At 42.3% G+C, this 22834-nt stretch overlaps 1 protein-coding gene across 6 annotated transcripts in view; it reads left to right on the forward strand.

Moving 5' to 3' along the window:
• Positions 1 to 22834, forward strand: part of chd6 (chromodomain helicase DNA binding protein 6) — a 268663-nt gene that overhangs the window by 103966 nt on the left and 141863 nt on the right. For all 6 annotated transcript variants that reach the window (XM_060836582.1, XM_060836583.1, XM_060836584.1 and 3 more), the window contains one exon: positions 11532 to 11667. In XM_060836582.1, the coding sequence (XP_060692565.1) occupies positions 11532 to 11667 (136 nt within the window). The remainder of the gene's footprint in view (positions 1 to 11531; positions 11668 to 22834) is intronic.

Raw genomic sequence — 22834 nt, forward strand, 5'->3', positions numbered from 1 at the left:
AGATGAAGAAGAATTTCATCCCTCAGAGCTGTGAACCTGTGGCCGGCTCCACCGATTTTCAAAGTATTTCTATTAATATACCCATCCAGATGCCTTTTTAATGTTGTAATTATATCTGTCTCTCCCACTTCTTTTCGCAGCTTGTTCAATACACACACCCCTCTCTGTATGGGGAAAAAGATATTCCTCAAGTCCCTTTTAAATTCTTCCCCTCTCAACTTAAACCTGTGCCATCTAGTTTTGGACTCCCCCGCACTGGAAAAAAGACCTTGGCTGTTCACCGTATCCAGGTCCCTCATGATTTTATAAACCTCCTATAAGGTCATCCCCCAGCCTCTGACACTCAGGAGGGGAACAGTCTGTTCAGCCTCTCCCAATAGCTCAAACCCTCCAATGTCGATGTGTCTGTTGATAGAATTTGTGAATGAGTGCCATGCCTCTAGGAATTCCCTGGCTGTTCTCTGTTTGGCTTGCCCTATAATAGTAGTGTTGTCCCAATCGAATTTGTGTTGTTTGTCATCTGAGTGTATGGCTACTAGGGATAGCTGGTCGTGTCGTTTCGTGGCTAGTTGGTGTTCATGGATGCGGATCATTAGCTGTCTTCCTGTTTGTCCTATGTAGTGTTTTGTGCAGTCCTTGCATGGGATTTTGTACACTACATTGGTTTTGCTCATGCTGGGTATCAGGTCCTTTGTCCTGGTGAGTTGTTGTCTGAGAGTGGCTGTTGGTTTGTGTGCTGTTATGAGTCCTAGTGGTCGCAGCAGTCTGGCTGTCAGTTCAGAAATGCTCCTGATGTATGGGAGTGTGGCCAGTCCTTTGGGTTGTGGCATGTCCTCATTTCGTTGACATTGGACCCAAAATTGTGCACAATACTCCAAATGTGGCCTGGCCAGAGCCTTATAAACCCTCAGATATACATCCGTGCTTTTGTATCCCTGTCTATCTATGACTCCACTTTCAAGGAACTATGCACCTGCACTCTGTTCAGCAACACACCCCAGGGCCCTTCCATTTACTGTACAAATCTTGCCATGATTTGCCTTACCAAGATGCAACACCTTGCATTTATCTAAATTGAACTTCATCTGCCATTGGTCAGCCCATTGGCCCATCTGATTAAGGTCCGGTTGTGGTCTGAGATACCGTCCATTATGCCACCAATTTTGGTGTCATCTGTAAACTTACTAACGATATCTTCTATATTCATACCCAAATCCTTTATATAAAGGTGCAGATGGTGGCTCAGTGGTTAGCACTGCTGCCTCACAGCGCCAGAGACCCGGGTCCGATTTTTGCCTCAGGAGACTGTCCGTGTGGAGTTTGTCCATTCTCCCCTTGTCTGCTTGGGTTTCCTTCCGCAATCACAAAGATGTGCAGGTGAGGTGTTTTGGCCATGCTAAATTGTCCACGGTGTTCAGGGATATGTAGGTTAGGTGCATTAGTCTGGGGTAAATGTAGAGTAGTAGGGGAATGGGTCTGGGAGGGTTATTCTTCTGAGGGTTGGTGTGACCTTGTTGGGCCGAAGAGCCTGTTTCCACACTGTAGAGATTCCAGGATTCTATGAAATGAAAAAAGCAGTGGACCCAGTACTAATCCTTGTGGCACATCACTGGTCACAAGCCTCCGATCCGAAAAGCAGCCCTCCATCACACCCTCTGCCTCCTATGTTCAAGCCAATTTTGTATCCAATTGGCGAGCTCCCTCTGGATCCCATATGATGGAATATTTTCAATCAGTCTGCCATGTTGAATCTTGTCAACACTTTGCTGAAGTCCAAACAAACAATGTCTACTGCTCTAACTTCATCAATCTTTAGATTTTGTTTTAAGATTACTTACAGTGTGGAAACAGGCCCTTCGGCCCAACAAGTCCACACCGACCCGCTGAAGCGCAACCCACCCATACCCCTACATTTGCCCCTTACCTAACACTACGGGCAATTTAGCATGGCCAATTCACCTGACCCGCACATCTTTGGACTGTGGAAGGAAACCGGAGCACCCGGAGGAAACCCACGCAGACACGGGGAGAACGTGCAAACTCCACACAGTCAGTCGCCTGAGGCGGGAGTTGAATCCGGGTCTCTGGCGCTGTGAGGCAGCAGTGCTAACCACTGTGCCACCGTGCTGCCCACTAATCATCTTTATTATCTCTTTAAAAAACTCAATCAAGTTAGTGGGACACTATTTCCGATGTACAAAGCCATGCTGACTATTCATAGTCAGTCCTTGCCTTTCAAAATGCATGTAAATCTCCGTCCTTCAGAATTCCCTCCAACAGCTTATCGGTCTGTAGTTCCCTGACTTTTCCTGACAGCCTTTCCTAAATAATGATGCCACATTAGCCAACCTCCAATCTTCTGGCACCTCAAGCTCATCTATCAATGATGCAAACATCTCAGCATGGGGCCCAGCAATCTTTTCCCTTGCTCTCTTAAAGTTGTGGAAACACCTGATCGCGTCCTGGGGATTCATCTATCTTTATGCATTTTAAGACTTCCAGCACCAGCTCTTCTGTAATATGAACTCTTTTCAAGACATCATTATGTAGTTCCCCAAGTTCCCAACCTTTCATGTCCTTCACCGTGGTAAATACTGATGCAAAATGTTTGTTCATTTAGTATCTCACCCATCTCCTGTGGTTCCATGCATAGATGGCCACATTGATCTTTAAGGGGCCTTATTCTCTCCCTATTTAGTCTTTTGACCTTAATGCATTTCTAGAATCTCTTTGGATTCTCCTTACCTCTATTTGCCAAAGCTATTTTATGTCCTCTTTTTCTCCTCCTGGTTTCCCTCTTGAATATACTCCTGCCTGTATACTCTTCTAGGGATTCATTCAATTCAAGCTGTTTGTACCTAATAAACGCCGCCTCCTCAGCTTGACCAGAGCTTCAATTTCTCGAGTCATCCAGCATTTCCTAAATCCACGCGTCTTGCCCTTCACATTAACAGGAGCATTCTGTCTCTGAACACGTTATCTCAGGAGTTCTGCAAACTCTTTCCATTTAGATAGCAAACCAAACCAAATCAGTCTCTTAATCATTGAACCATGAAACTAAAATATTCAGTGACCCTCAAAATTGCTCATTTGTCCCTGGCCAGATTTTACAAACAACAAATCTTTGACACAAACAAGTTGACAATTTTTAAAATTAAGAATGTAACTTTAGCAGAACTCAGATAAACTACAAAACACTTCAATTAGTATCTACAATGTAAGCTCCACTCTCACCACAATGGACGGACAGTTAAGAGATGAATTAAAAAACAAAATAAAACAATTGTAATTTGCTGGGGTGATATCTGTTTCAGTGATGAGTATTTGGTCTTCCATGAAATCCTTGGACCATGGATTGCACAACAGATGCACAGGACTGTGTATCTTGCTTGAATTCCAAAGTCGCTGGTCAATGCAAACAGCTTTTGCAAACTTCTGGAAATTTTTATTTATATCATGCAGACTGGGGTTATTTTCTGAGAACTTGTAACAACTTTTAACTGGCGAATAACTACAGAGAGCATAACTTAAAAAAACCAGTCCCCAGTCTGGATGCTTTCAAAATAGAGAACTACCTCCTGCCCAAAACCCAGTCACAGCCAGTTAACTCCAAATTCTGGTTTTATTTTCAATATTGCCTGTGGTTGGCTGGCCAACGCCAGTCCTTCCTTGATTGACTTATTTGACGTCCAACCAGCTGCTAGCACTTGAGCATAGCAACATCACAGTGACTAATCACCTGCAGTGTCATTGGAGCAGTAATTAACCTGCGTTATCTTTCCAGATTGGTTCCCAACAGCAAGCACCCAAACTTGTGTTTTTCTAAAATGTGCTGCTATTCAGAGTTAAATTCTCAACTTGAACTCTGCCTCAAACCAAAAATGAGAAAAGTAGAATAAAAATAATGATGGTTTCAATATATCCTTCCTGTCAAAGCAGAAAAATTCATATTATGAACAAAACAGAAACTGCCAGGTGCCTTGTCGATAACTCTCCTTGACCTCCACTACCTAGAAGGAAAAGAGCACCTGCACATTTCCTTCTCATTTACATAGAGTCATAGAGATATACAGCACAGAAACAGACCCTTCGGTCCAACCTGTCCACGCCAACCAAATATCCCAACACAATCTAGTCCCACCTGCCAGTAACCGAGTCATATCCCTCCAAACCCTTTCTATTCGTATACCCAGCTAAATGCCTCTTAAATGTTGCAATTGTACCAATCTCCACCACTTCCTCTGGCAGCTCATTCCATGCATGTACCACCCTCTGCGTGAAAAAGTTGCTCCTTAGGCCTCTTTTATATCTTTCCCTTCTCAGCCTAAACCTATGCCCTCTAGTTCTGGACTCCCCAATCCCAGGGAAAAGACTTTGCCTATTTATCCTATCCATGCTCCTCAATTTTATAAACCTCTATAAGGTCACCCCTCAGCCTCCGACGCTCCAGGGAAAACAGCCCCAGCCTGTTCAGCCTCTCCCTATAGCTCAAATCCTTCAACCCTGGCAACATCCTGTAAATCTTTTCTGAACCTTTTCAAGTTTCACAATATCTTTCCGATAGGAAGGAGACCAGAATTGCACACAGTATTCCGACAGTGGCCTAACCAATGTCCTGTACAGCCGCAACCTGACCTCCCAACTCCTGTACTCAATACTCTGACCAATAAAGGAAAGCATACCAAACATCGCCTTCACTATCCTATCTACCTGCGATTCCACTTTCAAGGAGCTATGAACCTGCACTCCAAGGTCTCTTTGTTCAGCAACACTCCCGAAGACCTTACCATTAAGTGTATAAGTCCTGCTAAGATTTGCTTTCCCAAAATGCAGCACCTCGCATTTATCTGAATTAAACTCCATCTGCGCATTGGCACATCTGGTCCAGATCCTGTTGTAATCTGAGGTAACCCTCTTCGCTGTCCACTACAATTCTCCAATTCGCTCTCCAATTTTGGTGTCATCTGCAAACTTACTAACTGTACCTCTTATGCTCGCATCCAAATCATTTATGTAAATGACAAAAGGTAGAGGGCCCAGCACCGATCTTTGTGGCAGTCCACTGGTCACAGGCCTCCAGTCTAAAAAACAACCCTCCACCACCACCGTCTGTCTTCTACCTTTGAGCCAGTTCTGTATCCAAATGGCTAGTTCTCCCTGTATTCCGTGAGATCTAACCTTGCTAACCAGTCTCCCATGGGGAACCTTGTTGAACGCCTTACTGAAGTCCATATAGATCACATCTACTGCTCTGCCCTCATCAATCTTCTTCGTTACTTCTTCAAAAATCTGTATCAAGTTTGTGAGACATGATTTCCCACACACAAAGCCATGTCGACTATTTCTAATCAGTCCTTGCCTTTCAAAATACATGTACATCCTGTTCCTCAGGATTCCCTTCAACAACTTGCCCATCACCGAGGTCAGGCTCACTGGTCTATAATTCCCTGGCTTGTCCTTACCGCTCTTCTTAAACAGTGGCATCACGTTTGCCAACCTCCAGTCTTCCGGCACCTCACCTGTGACTATCAATGATACAAATATCTGAGCAAGAGGGCCAGCAATCACTTCTCTAGCTTCCCACAGAGTTCTCGGGTACAACCGATCAAGTCCTGGGTTTTTATCCACCTTTAACCGTTTCAAGACATCCAGCACTTCCTCCTCTGTAATCTGGACATCTTGCAAGATGTCACCATCTATTTCCCTACAGTCTATATCCTCCATATCCTTTTCCACAGTAAATACTGATGCAAAATATTCATTTAGTATCTCCCCATTTTCTGTGGCTCCACACGCAGGCCGCCTTGCTGATCTTTGAGGGGCCCTATTCTCTCCCTAGTTACCCTACATACCACCTTAGCCGAAAAATATGTTGGCCCATATTTTCTGATGACCAGATAGTTGTTCCCGCAGCCTAAATGGGAGTTGTGTACTGGGACTCTGGGATTCTTGACATTGCAGATTCTGAGGGAATGAAGATTCTGGTAGGCAGTTCCTCTGCGCACCGAGCCCTACAAATGCATCCACTTAAATCAGAGAATTTGGAGGGTTCCACAGCAGTTAAGTAAATAGTTACTCAGAAAAAGTTGGAACAGTTTCAAAAATTAACTCCTGGATAACTATTGAACAGACATACAATTCAACTTAACAAACACACATCTATACCTTCCCTGCACTCCTTATACCCTCTGGGCCCTGGTCCAGTGTATCCTTTCTGCTGGACTGGGCACCATCTTCTCCCTAATCATCTGACTGCCATTCCTCTCAAACAACATCTGTTGTCATTCCTTTATTATTGTTAGATCACAACCCTCGATGACTAACAGTACTATGGATATGTTTCACCCAAGTTAAAGTTGAAACATGACGCAACTCTCTTCAAAGGATAGTTAAGAATAACCTTGCCATTGATGCCCTCATCCCAAAAACCATTCTTTCTTATTCTTCTTACTTGCTGATTGTGTCTGTTGTTTGGCTCCAAGTTATTGAGGCCAGCCAAGTCTGTACTTTGAGCTGGGGTCTGGTCTCAGTTTGGTTTCAGCCGTGACGTGGATGGTATGAATGAAAATAAAAATAAAAATACCCTCATAATTGCACATCAGGTGCTTCCTAGGTTATGGAGAATTATACAAGGTCCTCTCCTGATTACTGTTTCAGATCGTTAATACTTTCAGCAAGTATAGGACACTTAAACAAGGGACACTGCACAAAGTTTTTGTACTGTCACTGTTAGAAATAATTCTGATGAACTTCGTCCAGTTTCAATGGGGCAGGCAATATGGAACTAGATCAAAGGTGAAACGATGAGCAATAAATTGAGAGTAAGAATTTTCTGATGACTTTATCAGACTCTTGCAGTTGGTCCTCTGAATCCCGCAACAAGGTTACTGTGTGTAATTTACTTCAGCTAATAAGCTTTTTGTATGAAGATAAATAGCACACTCTGAAACGGAAACATCCAATATACAGAGGAACCTCAATTATCTGAATAAGATGGGTGGGCTATATTTCATTTAGATAATTGATTATTTGGTTAATTGATTCAATTGCTCTCCTCTGGGGCTCTGAGTTTTCTGAAGTTTCCTTTTACCTCGCTCTGCCTGCACCCTCTCTCAGGGTTTGTTTCTGAGCAGACACAAAGTTGAATGTAAAGGACCTGCAGCAGTTCAACAGGATTGACGCAGCCCGCCCCCACCGGCAACCCCCTAACCCCCCCCCAAACCCCCACCCAGCAGTCAGACTGCCGCTGCCTTTGGGGAGGTGAATCTCCAAATAGCGTGTGCGCGCACACATTTTCACTGCAACTTTTTGACAAGTTCCACCTTTGCCCTGTACAGGACGATGTTTGAGAGATTATCTGGGGGGGGAAGAGTGTGTGTGTTTAGGCTACAGCCCTGTGTGTAACTCCAGGGAAAGTGGGGAGGTTGGGGGGCTAGGGAGAGAGAGAGGGCGGGCAGTCAGTGATGTGGAGATGGTGCCTGGTATCCATCATGTCCAGGACTGGTCTTGGCAGCATTTCAGTAAGCCGATTTCGTTTTTAATCACTGGACACAAAAGGTGCGATCAGTGTTGGAAACAACTCTTTGATGTAGTGTTTGTATCAAAACCTCGTGATTTCCTTCAGATAATCTGAAATTTGGATGATTGATATTCAGATAATAGAGGTTCCTCTGTATTGAAATTCTTAGATTTTTAAAACCTCTTTGTCTCCTGAACAACTTGTTGTCATCTGCTTGCAATCCACAATACTGTTTATTTCCCAGGACCTTTTTATTCATACTGAAGGTACTGAGAATAATTCCGAGTAAAGTTCATAAAGATGTTTTACTAAAGATCAGTCCCTATTTGTGAACACTGAGTATCAAGTTTTAATTAGTCACACTTAGGTCTTCCGAAATACGATTGTTGTGTTCTTGTGCAACCCTGTATTACAGAAAAATTGGGCTTAAAAAGTTGATGCTTTAATTGTGTTACAGCCAACACACGTTTTAAAAGTTTGCGCTTTAGAAACTGTATCATAATTTTGTCAATCACATTATAGCGAATTTGCGTTAATGAAACGCGCGTTATAGCACAATGATTGATAAAGGTTACAGGCTAGGTCCATGTTAGCGTTTATGCTCCACATGGTTCTCTTCCATTTCTGATCTGTTATACATCCCCTGATTTTAATTGCTGTGCACTTTACTGCAAGCTGCCTCTTTCCTAATAATATCCAGAGTTTCATCCCCAAACCTTGCCTTCTTCCTGTGTGTTACTCCATGAAACTTAGCTCTATGAACAAGCTTTTGGTCCACCTGTCTTAATATTTGTCTGGCTGTCAAATCTTGGTAGATAACATTACTGTGAAGCATCTTGTGGCATTTTACTGTGTAAGATGTTATGACAATGCGAGTTATTGCAAAGTGGACTTAAGCTCAAACCATATTGACTAATTGAAACATGAAATGATGTGCACTGAAGAACGCCATTTGGCACCTTATTTTGGTGCAACTATTTGAAAGAGGCTAGAATACGAAGACTGAGCCATGACCACTTTGAGATTCCAGAGCAGTACTGCATTATGCACTGAATCCACACTCTGTGGAAACAGGCCATTTGACCCATCAAGTCCACATTGACCCTCTGAAAAGCAACTCACCCAGATCTGCCCTCCTACCCTATCCCTGTCATCCTGTATTTCCCGTGGCTAATCCATCTAGCCTGCACATCCCTAGACACTATTGGCAATTTAGCATGGCCAATCCATCTAGGCTGCTCATCTTTGGACTGTGGGTGGAAATCAGAGCAGCCAGAGAAACCCAAACAGATACAGGGAGAATGTGCAAACACCACACAGGCAGTCACCCGGGTGGAATTACTGAAACGCTTACAGAATGGCTTTTTGGAACAGCTTGTCATGGAGCCCACAAGGGAGCAGGCTATTCTGGACTGAGTGCTTTGTAATGATCTTAAAAGATCTTAAAGTAAGGGAACCCTTAGGAAGCAGCGATCATAATATGGTAGAGTTCAGTCTGCAGTTTGAAAGAGAGAAGGCAAAATCGGATGTGATGGTGTTACAGTTAAATAAAGATAATTATGAGGGCATGAGAGAGGAACTGACAAAAATAGACTGGAAGCAGAGCCGAGCGGGGAAGACATTAGAGCAAAAATGGCAGGAGTTTGTGGGTATAATTGAGGACACTGTACAGAGGTTCATCCCCAAGAAAAGAAAGATTATCTGGGGAGGGATTAGACAGCCATGGCTGACAAAGGAAGTCAGGAAATGTATTAAAGAAAAAGAGAGATCCTATAAAGTGGCCAAGAGCACCAGAAAATCAGAAGATTGGGAAGGCTACAAAAACAAACCGAGGATAACAAAGAGAGAAATAAGGAAGGAGAGGATCAAAAATGATGGTAGGCAAGCCAGTAATATTAGAAATGATAGTAAAAGTTTCTTTCAATACATAAGAAACAAACAACAGGCAAAAGTAAACATTGGGCCACTTCAAACTGATGCTGGAAGCCTAGTGATGGGAGATAAGGAAATAGCAGGAGAACTTTAACAAGTACTTTGAGTCAGTCTTCACAGTGGAAGACATGAGTAATATCCCAACAATTAAAGGGAGTCAGGGGGCTGAGTTGAGTATGGTTGCCGTTACAAAAGAGAAAGTGCTAGAAAAGCTAGAAGGTCTTAAAATTGATAAATCTCCTGGCCCTGATGGGATACATCCTAGAGTTCTGAGAGAGGTGGTTGAGGAAATAGCGGAGACGTTGGTTGAGATCTTTCAAAAGTCACTGGAGTCAGGGAAAGTCCCATATGATTGGAAGATCGCTGTTGTAACCCCCTTGTTCAAGAAAGGATCAAGACAAAAGATGGAAAATTATAGGCCAATTAGTCTAACCTCAGTTGGTAAAATTCTAGAATCCATCGTTAAGGATGAGGTTTCTAAATTCTTAGAAGAGCGGAGTCTGATTAGAACAAGTCAACATGGATTTAGTAAGGGGAGGTCGTGTCTGACAAACCTGTTGGAATTCTTTGAAGAGGTGACAAGTAGGTTAGACCAGGGAAACCCAGTTGATGTGGTCTATATAGACTTCCAAAAGGCCTTTGATAAGGTGCTACATGGGAGGCTGCTGAGCAAGGTGAGGGCCCATGGTGTTCGAGGTGAGCTACTGGTATGGATTGAGGATTGGCTGTCTGACAGAAGGCAGAGAGTTGAGATAAAAGGTTCTTTTTCAGAATGGCAGCCGGTGACAAGCGGTGTCCCGCAGGGTTCAGTGTTGGGGCCGCAGCTGTTCACATTATATATTAATGATCTGGATGAAGGGACTGGGGGCATTCTAGCGAAGTTTGCCGATGATACGAAGTTAGGTGGACAGGCAGGTAGTACTGAGGAAGTGGGGAGGCTGCAGAAGGATCTAGACAGTTTGGGAGAATGGTCCAGGAAATGGCTGATGGAAATCAACGTGAGCAAATGCGAGGTCTTGCACTTTGGAAAAAAGAATAAAAGCATAGACTACTTTCTAAACGGTGAGAAAATTCATAAAGCCAAAGTACAAAGGGATCTGGGAGTGCTAGTTGAGGATTCTCTAAAGATAAACATGCAGGTTGAGTCCGTGATTAAGAAAGCGAATGCAATGTTGTCACTTATCTCAAGAGGGTTGGAATATAAAAGCACTGTTGTGCTACTGAGACTTTATAAAACTCTGGTTCGGCCCCATTTGGAGTACTGTGTCCAGTTTTGGTCCCCACACCTCAGGAAGTACATACTGGCACTGGAATGTGTCCAGCGGAGATTCACACGGATGATCCCTGGAATGGTTGGTCTAACATACGAGGATCCTGGGATTGTATTCATTGGAGTTTAGAAGATTAAGGGGGGACTTAATAGAAACTTACAAGATAATACATGGCTTGGAAAGGGTGGACGCTAGGAAATTGTTTCTGTTAGGCGAGGAGACTAGGACCCGTGGACACAACCTTAAAATTAGAGGGGGTCAATTCAGAACAGAAATGCGGAGACATTTCTTCAGCCAGAGAGTGGTGGGCCTGTGGAATTCATTGCCGCAGAGTGCAGTGGAGGCTGGGACGCTAAATGTCTTCAAGGCAGAGATTGATAGATTCTTGATGTCTCAAGGAATTAAGGGCTACAGGGAGAAGAAGGGCTTATGCCCGAAACGTCGAATCTCCTGTTCTTTGGATGCTGCCTGACCTGCTGCGCTTTTCCAGCAACACATTTTCAGCTCTGATCTCCAGCATCTGCAGACCTCACTTTCTTCTTGAAATGCCCATCAGCCATGATTGAATGGCGGAGTGGACTCGATGGGCCGAATGGCCTTACTTCCACTCCTATGTCTTATGGGACCGAGGTCTCTGGCGCTGTGAGGCAACAGTGCTAACCACTGAGTCACTGTACTGACACAGTGCAATCATTCCCAAACCCTGGTTTGATTCTGGGTTATTCAGATATATTGTCTTTGCTTACATGCTGTAAACTGTCTATGATTCTATTAAAACAAAGACTAAGAATTTTTAACTTCTTTTGTAGCAAAGAGCAAGGCCCAACGCCAACTGAAAAGAAGAAGAAAGGTAAAAGGAAAAGTGTTGTTCCAGGGGATAATTCCGAACAAGAACAGTCTACAGCAAAAGCTTCACAGGGCACAGAAGAACTAACAGATGCACAGGTAAAGCTTTACCCAACACCCCAGAGACCCATTCACCAGACTTCTCCAGCTGAATTGAGAGGTTTGTGGGTTCTGATGAAGTTTAGAATGCAAGATTGGCCATAAAGAGAAGTAATTAAAAACTTCTTTCCAGTCAGAATTTGAGGCTTCAAAAGTAACTGCAAGGATTAGCAATTGCTGCATATTGGCATTTTGCAAAAGAAATAACAAATGTTAACTCAGAATGATGCTGGACCACACACACTTCAGGAGTACTTACAAATTCCAGTGATATTGTCTGGCTGGCTGGACTGGCAAAGGTGCTGGTGTTGATTCGCTGCTCTGTGCTTGTTATTTGGTGTCTTATGCAGTGTTTTCATGCCATAATTGGCTGACTTGTTGGGTTAAGCAAAACTAAAAATCAGCAATTGTTTCTGTTCCTAGTGACTAGACAATGAAGACTATCTAATGCTTCAAAGTAGACCAATAACCATATTCTGACTTAGTTGGGATTGTTCCTGATGAAATCATCTGTTGTTACTAGCTCTCTAGATTATCCATCTAGCTGACTGGGGAAATCCCTAGGAACTGAAATGTGCAGGGAGAGCACATATGTCTAGTATCTTCCATTATTGTATGAACAGTGAACCCATAAACCTCTTAATGCATTTGGATTGACTTGACTTGATGAAATTTCCGTATCCTTGAATAGTGTATTCCTCAGAATTTTGTGTTTGAGGGGACCTATCTTTCTGATGAAATATTAACCTGAGCATCATTGGTCCCCTTGAGTGGATGTAATAGATATTGTAATACGAATTTGAAGACGACCAAGGAAACCTCCTGTGTCCTGGCCAATATTTATAGTTCAACCAACATCACTAAGATTACCTGGTCATTTATCTCCTTGCCATTTTTGGGATCTTGCTGTGTACAAATTGACTGCCTCATTTCCTGCAAAGTTGATTCCAGTTTAGAAACATTCTTAATTGGCTGCAAAACAGTTTGGGACAACCTGAGATCAAGGAAAGTGTTGAATAGGAGAAATCATCTTTGCAAATTGAGAGGGAAAATCATCACCATTTCTGCTGCTGCACTCTGATTGTGAGACACAGAACACATTGGTGATGCTTATTTGTTTCCAGCAAGCAGCTTCCTTGTGGACCCTGAGCAAATGTATTAGGAGGAGCTACAAGAACAGCGTTCGAAAGGGTAGAAGAAAGGAAGGCAATTTTAACCTGTTCTAGCATTTGGAAAAGCCATAGGAGAGGGTTGGATTGATGGATTTTGCATCCTGTCTAACATTACTGATGTTCAATGGAGGGTAAAATCAACGGCTGTAGAGTATTCCTTGAAGATGATTAGTGTTTAAATCAATATTGCTCCTTGTCAGTATTCTGACTAGCAGCATGGATTAAAATTGTCCTAATGGGTGGGTATAAAAATAGGTATTGTAGTTGATGAATTTGGACAGCATTGTCCCTGAAATCTGTGTGCTGATCGATGTGATTGGTCCTGGTGAATTATGACGTTGTTGAAATTGCATTGATCCAAATATGGGCAAAATGTAGGTTCCTATTATTCTTTTGCTGATGTCACTCAAGCAAACTATATCTCACATAGTCTTTAAGTTGGTTTTCCATTTGGTGACAATGGAAGAATAATTTATTGTTTAACAGTAGACTGGATTTGTGAAACACAATATCAGAAACTATCTTTTCCTTTTGCAAGTTTGGTTTTTCTAGTACTTTGTTTTATTTGGTTCTGGCGGTTCTATTTATTTTGTTATTTCTGTCTCAAATTCTTTGAAGGTATAACAGTGCATGAAGTGCAGATGTGTGTACAGTGAAATGATGCAGTGAAATGTTTTTGTTTTGTATTGGTGATGTTGCAGTGATCCTTAGTTCAAATAATCTTCTGATGTAACGGGTATGCTTTAGGTTTAGGCACAGCTTACTGTATGTGAGAAAGCAAGACCCAGTGCTACGATGAGCTGAGCCTTACATTGTAGGATTATGCTTCGTTTTAGGAATAACAAATTCTGAGTCAAACTGCAAAGTAAATGAATTTCATTATGATTCTAGGTATCTTCTACACCTGCTTCTAGATATTATCTTACAGTTATTATTTTTATTAGATTCCCTACAGTGTGGAAACAGGCCCTTCAGCCCAACCAGTCCACACCGACCCTCTGAAGAGTAACCCACCCAGACCCATTTCCCTCCGACTAATGCATCTAACAATATGGGCAATTTAGCATGGCCAATTCACCAGATCTGCTCATCTTTGGACTGTGGGAGGAAACTGGAGCACCCGGAGGAAACACACTCAGACACAGGGAGAATGTGCAAACTCTGCACAGACAGTTGCCAGAGATCCTGGTGCTGTGAGGCAGCAGTGCTAACCACTAAGCCACCGTGCCATCCCTGAGAAGCATGCCTCCATGTAGGGAGAAAGTTGAGACTGGTGAATGCAAATTTGACAAAACTGACATCCATGTTTGGATTTGAAATATTGCTTATCCTTTCATTGTGTAGAGTCACATAGCACAGAAACAGACTCTTCGTTCAACCAGTCCATGCCGGACATAACCCCGAACTAAACCAGTCCCACCTGCCTGCTCCTGGCACATTTCTCTCCACATCTTTCCTGTCCTATACTTCGTGAATGTCTTTTAAGTGTTGTAATTGTGCCCACTTTGTGGGAATTTATACAAAAGGGTTTATAATTTGCATTCTTTAGGAAATGGGGAGGAGGGAACTGTTCTTGCCTTCCAACCCAGTTACCTTTTGGGCACAAACCTGTCAAGGCAAATGTAATAGAAAACTCCAAAATGTAAAGGATGCCTTCCTGCTGCAGTCAACCTCCTGTTGAAGCAGAAAGTATCCGACTTTACACTGAGACAGGTGGAATGATAAAACCCCTTTTAGAAACCTTGTGTTTGTGAGTTATCTTCACATATCTCAATGATTTCAGTGTCTTGTCAGCCTCACTTGTATCCTGGAGAAAGAAGTCAGTTTCAGAACTCTAAGGCCTAGATTTTGACAAGGCTGTTGAATCCTAAACATGAGTTCCTATTTCAAAGAGGACTTGTATTGATCTGTCAGACATCCCCAGCTATTGGAAACAAATGCAGAAATTGCTGGAAAAGCTCAGCAGGGCCATCAGCATCTGTGGAGAGAAATCAAGAGTTAATATTTTGGGTCGAGTGACCCTTTTGGAATCCCCTTCTGTTGACTTTTGTTATTTCACAGCTGCCTTGTGTGGGCAGTGTTCTTATTGCACAATGTATTTAATGCCCCCTATCTGACTTGTCACGTTCCAAGAAAATACAAGCAAATTAATGCGGATGCAGATCTGATAATATTTATGGAGAGAGAAACAGTTAAAATTTTGAGACAGGTATGAGTTCTCTTCAGAGTTTTCTCCATTCCACTCCAGTCCCTCTTTCTGCGTAGTTTTACAGATTTTTGTCTATTCAAATACTCCTTTGCTGACTTCTGAAACTGGTAAATAAGTGTTGATTTTTCCTTACTGATAATGAAGTTTTGCACAAAGGTTAAAATAAACTAGATCTCCCAATTTCATGCCTTTGTTGTCAATGAAATAGTGTCTAGATTAGAGTGGTGCTGGAAAAGCACAGCAGGTCAGGCAGCATCCGAGGAGCAGGATGCTGCCTGACCTGTTGTGCTTTTCCAGCACCACTCTAATCTAGACCCTGGTTTCCAGCATCTGCAATCCTTGTTTTTACCTAGTCAGTGAAACAGGGTCTATTGAAAGCAGCCCTTCCATTGAATAGTGCATCTGTTGTTCACTTCTCCAAAAAAAAACAAAGGAACTGCAGATGCTGAAAATAGGAAGCAAAAACAAAAGCAGAAATTGCTGGAAAAACTCAGCATGTATGGCAGCATTTGTGAAGAGAAATTAGAGTTAACGTTTCATAACCAACTGAAGAGATTTCTCCAAACCCTGGTCTGAAATTTTCTGTCCCCTTACCCTGAGATTATGTTCGGTGAGAATACTGAAAAATCTTAATCGGTCTAGCAGCACCTGTGGAGAGAGAAACCAAGTTAGCATTTCAAGTCTGGTATGACTCCTGTTCAGAACACACAGGATGAGTAGCTTCTCAGCATCTACCCTTTTAAGTCCTTTCAGAATCTTAAATGTTTCATAAGGCCAGGTTTTATTCTCCTTAACTGTTTACAGTATGTGGCCATCCTACTCGATCTCATAGGACAAACCTCATCCCAGAAATTAATCTTGTCAGCAGGTCAGGCAGCATCCAAGGGGCAGGAGAATCGACGTTTCAGGCATGAGCCCATCATCAGGAATGGGACTTGTGAGCCGCGGGCTGAGAGATAAATGGGAGGGGGTGGGGTTGGGGGGAAGGTAGCTGAGAAAGCGATAGCTGGATGAAGGTGAGGGAAAAGGTGATTGTTCAGAGGGGGGAGTGATGGGCAGGTCAGAAGGGTGGTGCCGAATTGGAGGCTTGGGACTGGGATAATGTGGAGGGAGGGGGAAATGAGGAAGCTGTTGAAATCCACATTTATCCCATGTGGCTGCAGGGTCCCAAGGTGGAAAATGAGGCATTTCTCCTCCATCTACCGGTGGTAACGGTTTGGTGATGGAGGAGGCCCAGGACCTGCATGTCCTTGACAGGGTTTTTTGGGGGGGGGGAGAAGAGTTGAAATGTTCAGCCACAGGATGGTGGGGTGGGTAGGTGTGGGTGTCTCAGAGATATTCTCTGAAACAACCTGCAAGAAGGCGTCCCGTCTCCCCGATGCCGAGGAGACCACACCGGGTGCAACGGATGCAGTAGATGACATTGGGAGAGGTACAGGTAAATTTCTGACTGATGTGGAAGGATCCCTTGGGGCCTTGGATGGAGGTGGTGGGGAGTGCTGTGGATGCAGGTTTTACACTTCCTGCAGTGACAGGATAAGGCGCCAGGAACATAGAGCATTACAGCGCAGTACAGGCCCTTCGGCCCTCGATGTTGTGCCGCTCTGACGTACTAATCTGAAGCCCATCCCACCTACACTATTCCATGTACATCCATATGCCTGTCCAATGACGACTTAAATGCACTTAAACTTGGCGAATCTACTACCAATGCAGGCAAAGCGTTCCATACCCTTACTACCTCTGACATCTGTCTTATACCTATCTTCCCTCACTTTAAAGTTGTGTCCCCTCGTGTTTGTCGTTCCCATACTTGTAAAAAGGCCCTCCCTGACCACCCTATCTAACCCTCTGATTATCTTGTATGTCTCTATTAAGTCATCTCTCAACTTCTTCTCTGTAATGAGAACAGCCTCAAGTCCCTCAGCCTTTCCTCGTAAGATATTCCTTCCATACCAGGCAACATCCTAGTAAATCTCCTCTGCATCCTTTCCCAAGCTTCCTCATCCTTCTTATAATGCGGTGACCAGAGCTGTACACAATACTCCAAGTGTGGCCGTACCAGAGCTTTGTACAGCTGTAGCATAACCTCCTGGTTCCGGAACTCAATCCCTCTATTAATAAAGGCCAAAACACTCTATGCCGCCTTAACAACCCTGTCAATCTGGGTGGCAATTTTCAGGGATCTGTGTACCTGGACACCGAGATCTCTGTGCTCATCTGCTCTCCCAAGAATTTTACCATTAGCCCAGTACTTTGCATTCCGATTACTCCGGCCAAAGTGTATCACCCTCACATTTGTCCCCATTAAACTCCATTTGCCACCTCTCAGCCCAGCTCTGCATTCTATCTATGTCTCTCTGCAACCTAATACATCCTTCGTCACTATCCACAACTCCACTGACCTTAGTGTCTTCCACAAATTTACTAACCCACTCTTCTAAGTCCTCATCCAGGTCATTTATAAAAATGACGAACAGCAGTGGACCCAACACCGACCCTTTCGGTACGCCGCTAGTAACTGGATACCAAGATGAACATGTTCCATCAACTACAACCCTCTGTTTTCTTTCAGCAAGCCAATTACTGATCCAAACTGCTATGTCTCCCACAATCCCATTCTTACGCATTTTGTATAATAGCCTACTGTGGGGAACCTCATCGAATACCTTGCTGAAATCCATATACACCACATCAACCGGTTTACTCTCATCTACCTGTTTGGTCACTTTGTCACAAAACTCAAAAAGATTTGTTAGGCACGACCTACCCTTCACAAAACCATGCTGACTGTCCCTGATCAGATTATTCTTTTCTAGATGGTTATAAATCCTATCTCTTATAACCTATTCTGATATTTACCAACAACTGAAGTGAGACTCACTAGTCTGTAATTACCAGGGTTGTCTCTACTACCCTTTTTTGAACAAGGGAACCACATTTGCTATCCTCCAGTCCTCAGGAGTGAGGTATGGGCTGGTGTGGGAGGCATGGACCTGACGAGGAAGTCGTGGAGGGAATGGTCTCTCTGGAACACTGATAGGGCTGGGGACAGAAGTATATCTCTGGTGGTGGGGTCTGTTTGGAGGTGGCGGAGGATGATGCATTGTACGCAGAGGTTGGTGGTGGAAAGTGAGGACTGGGGGAGTTCTGTCCTTGTTGCTTTGGGAGGGCTGGGGTTCAAGGGTGGTGATGGTGGGTGAAGTGGAGGAGGTGCACTGGAGGGCATCGTCACCCACGTGGGAAGGGAAGTTGCAATCTTGGAAGAAGATGGCCATCTGGGACAAATTCAGTCTGTGGAATTGGGAACAGATGCGGTGGAGGCAGAGGTATTGGGAATAAGGGATGGCGTTTTTACAGCAGGTAGGATGGGAGGGGGTATAGTCTCGGTCGCTGTAGGATTTGGTGGGCTTGTAATAAATGTCTGTGATTAGTCAGTTGCCGGTGATGGAGAGGTCCAGGAAGGGGAGGGAGGTGTCCAAGATGGTCCAGGTGAACTTGAGGTCGGGGTGGAAGGTGTTGATAAAATTTGATGAACTGTTCAACCTCTTCTTTTGTTGTAACACCATTTCATTTTGTTTTAATATGTTTCTCTTTAGTAATGTTATTTACTCCATGTTTCTCATTTAATATAGGCCTTTGGTTTCTCTCTGTTCCTGGTGTACTCTTTGTCTTGTCCTGTGCCAAAATGCTTAACTTATTTTTCTGCCATTTCTTCATTTTCTCTTTGAGGCTGGAATAGAAGAAAAAATAAGCTTATTTTTGCTGCTCTCTCTTTATGTATGAATAACATTTTAATGTTTTTATTCAGTCTGCTGCTGTTGTCTCTACTTTATTACCCCTTTGGTGCTCCATTTCAGTTATCTGAAACACTGCCTATCTTTGGGCCTACTGCTTTTAAGTTTTCTCTTCTAACCTAATACCATCTTGACCTATAGCCACAAACAAATTAGTTTTCCCATGGAGTTAGTTTGTCAGAAGAATGTGTTCATTGAGAATCATGCCATTTTAAAAAGAAGTCCATCATTGTTCAAGTGTACAGGTCGTTCTGCTAGAACATGCACAAATTGGCTATGATGCGATTCACCAGTTGTGGAAGTTGTTTGGATAATGCAAACTTTCTTCTGAACGGGTGTAACTATTTTCTATTAGTGGTCTTCTACAGCATCATTTTCTGTAGCGGCTTTCTATCGTGCTATTTTCTGTATTGCAAGGTTGCAGAGAAACACAACTGTCGAATTATAACAGAACAACCTGTATATATATTTTTAATCTAACTTTCCCACTCTACTGTAGGCAACTTGACCTCCTTACCTCTAATTGACCTCAAGTTAGTGCTCTAATATAACTTTCAAACTCAATATGTGAAATTCATTGGATTATGATCATTTCTCCCATACAAAGTGCCTTACTGAGATCATTCATGAACCCTGTTCCATTACACACAATGCAATCTAAAACAGTCTCTACCTTGTGTTGTAACATAGTATATGAGGGAACCACCTTGAATGTATTACGTGAATTCATTCCTCCAAGCAATCCTGGTTGATTTTGATTAGTCCAGTCTATATTAACAGTATTGCATTTTCTTAGCTAAAAGCTCATTTTATTTGTTGATTAATAACCTATTGAATAGCATAAGAATTGTAAGATGGCCTGTGAACTATTCTCATTAGCATTTACTGCCCTTTTTATCTTTTATCTCCATCTATAATTTGTTGTTCTCTTTATCCGTACTGGCCATATGTCATCATTTGTCATCAGAGTTACTCCTCCTGTTCAAAAATGTCAAGGTCCTGATCTTGGTTGAAAATGTGTGGCTGGTTAAAGCACAGCAGGTCAGGCAGCATCCAAGGAATAGGAAATTCGACGTTTCGGGCATAAGCCCTTCATCAGGAATGTCCTGATCTTGGTCATCATTCAGTCACCTTCCTGTAATGGCTGTTGGTCCAGATGGCTATTACCATCTTATGCTGCTTTTCTATCTCGTTGTAAATCTTCATTATTCTGATAAAGAGCTTTGACTTTTTGTAGTTTAAAATGTGCTTCAATTTACCTGTTTGACTAAGCTATTGGTTATCTCTTCAAACATCATATTGCTTGGTCTAGTGGCAGTTTACTTTGATAGTCTTTCTATGCAGCACATTGGTTAAGAATGCAGGTAGACTATTTAGGACTAAGATGAGGAAAAATTTCTTCACCCAGCGTGGTGAGCCTGAAGAATTTGTTACCACAGAAAGCAAGCTAAGCCAGAACATTATATGATTTCAAGAAGGAATTGGACACTGCACAGGGGCCAAAAGCATCAATAGATGTGGGGTAAGAGTGAGAACAGGAGTTGGGTGATCAGCCATAATCCGATTGAATGGCGGATTAGGCTCAGAGGGCCAAATGGCCTCCTTCTGCTCCTGTTTTCTGTGTTTGTATGTTTTGCCATAGTATAGACACTACAAGCATTGAAGTTGGTGTTTTCTTATTGTCATTCCAGTCCACATTGGTGCAGAAAAGTTTCAGGTTAAATTTTAAAATTTGAAGCTTTTGATGGAGAAGGATCCTGGTGAGTTGTAGTGGTATTTTGACCTTTAGAAACAAAAGTAAAGCATACAATCCTTCCAGCTTGTTCTCCCATTGACTGATTCACCCCATAATTCCACTTAACTACCTTGACTCCATATCCCTGAATATTTTAAACTAACAAAAACAAACTAGGTTTTTAAGTTATCAGTTGAGTATAAGATCTGCATTTTAGTTGTAGCAGTGACTAGAAATATGATCCATTTAAATGAAGTTATTTTGCTGAGGTATGTGGAAGTTTTTCATTTGTACACTTCATTTATTTTTGATTTTGGTGAACTATATATTTACTCATTGGTGATATTTTCCTTTTTTTTCTGTATGTGTATTCCATATATATTGAGCATGCATATATGTGTATGGTAGTGGTTGTTATGAATGTCTGTACAGGATTCAACTTTGCATATGAAGAGTTGAAAATGTAGGGCTTTGGTTTCAGGTTATGTGAACTGTTAACTTTAGGTTGGTTTGATTATGTCTGTATGGGTTTACAAATAATGCTTTACCCTCTGAGAGGCTTTTGGAAGCATTAAACCTTGGGGTTGCTGTGGACATAATTATTAGGGTGAAGCTTTGCTCTGAATGAAAACTGGTGGATTTATGTTTTTAAAAATATAAGAAAGTAAGTTAAGTAGGGCATAGATATTCAATGCCATATGTTTAGTCAAAGAACTCAGTTCTGAATGTTCAAAGGAAAATAAAGGGAGTTTGACAGAATTCTGTAGGTCTGTGTATCTCTATGTGAGAGAAGTATTACTGAAAAATTGGTACCCTAGGAGTGACTGTGTCTGGTAGGTTGTGGTATGGACCGGGAGATCATATTGATGGGCTCTACCATGGAAGCTGCTAATTTCTGTGTGTGTAATTAAGTTTACTGTAATGGCTTGTATTGTTTAGAAACATTATCTTACTGGTTCAGTGTACGTATTTGGTCAATAATGATTGTAATCGTTCTGTTCAGTTTGTATAGTAAAGAATTCTTTAATGCTTCAAGTTAATCCTGGAATCCTGTCATCGCATTCTTCCTCTGAGTTCTTCCATACATTCTTAAAATGATAATGAACTATCAAACCAATCTAGCAAATATTCTCATAACTGAGATCACAACACATTGAAATCTGTTGTCAAAATTGTGAAGTTTATTGCTTTAATTAGTAAGGCTCTTAATTGAGCTAAGGATGATAGAACAGGAAAAAGAGATTTTGAATGTTGGAATCTAAAATTGAATGACTTGAAATGGGACTATCTCAGAAAACCGTGCCAAGCTTGCTTTAACTTAGACTGAGTGTGAATTTCTGGGATCACCTCTTTGTAATTGTCTAAAGAGCAACATTATCACGAATGTCAAGTGTGGAAGGTGAAAGTTGGGATTGTTGCGAATGTGTAAGATGGTGATCAGTACTCACTTTCTACCGTGTTGTACATGAGGAACACCGTTCAGATTGAAACCCACCAAGCTACTTGATAAGTTATAGTGAAAATAATTCTAGAACCTGATGGTTGACAGTAGCGCTAAGCTCATCGACCATTTTCCCAGGTTTGAATAGAATTGGTCATGTTGCCACGACAGAAAGACAAACACTGACTGCTGTAGCCTGACCTGTATCACTTGGCTTCTCATGTCTAGGTTATTGTAGGTATCCCCAACATGCCTTAGTCTGATCTAAGAATTGTGAAGGTTTCAACCTTCAGTCTATTGAAGAAGGTTACATTTGAAGATTGACAGTAAATCTGTTTTACTGTCTTGGTATGACTCTTGTCATGCCATATATTGAATTGTAAGTTTGTAAACTATCAGGAAAGACTAAAGAGTCTTGGGGCTGCTTTCTCTAGAAAAGCAATAATTGAGAGATGATTGGATAAAGGATGTAAAGGGTTTGAAAGGTTTTGATAGTTTACCTGTGTATTTCCATTTGTGGTTGAGAAGGGTGAGAACTAAACTGGGGGCAATAAATAGAAGTGCATCGTTTCAACCCCCACCAGGAGAATTCCGGAGAATCCTGATCCAGAGAACAGTAAGTATGTAGAATTCCTTATAGCAATATGTAACTGAAGTGAATGCTGTAGATGCATAATAAGCTCAATGAGCACCTGAAGAATAAAAGGATAGACTGAGGTGATGGAATCTGGGAGGATCCTGATGTGGGTCAAGACTGGTACAGATCAATTGTGCTGATAACTTGTTGCTGTTCTGTACTTTCTATTAACTGCT

The sequence above is a fragment of the Hemiscyllium ocellatum genome, chromosome 15 (genome assembly GCF_020745735.1).
Source record: "Hemiscyllium ocellatum isolate sHemOce1 chromosome 15, sHemOce1.pat.X.cur, whole genome shotgun sequence".
NCBI lineage: Eukaryota > Metazoa > Chordata > Chondrichthyes > Orectolobiformes > Hemiscylliidae > Hemiscyllium > Hemiscyllium ocellatum.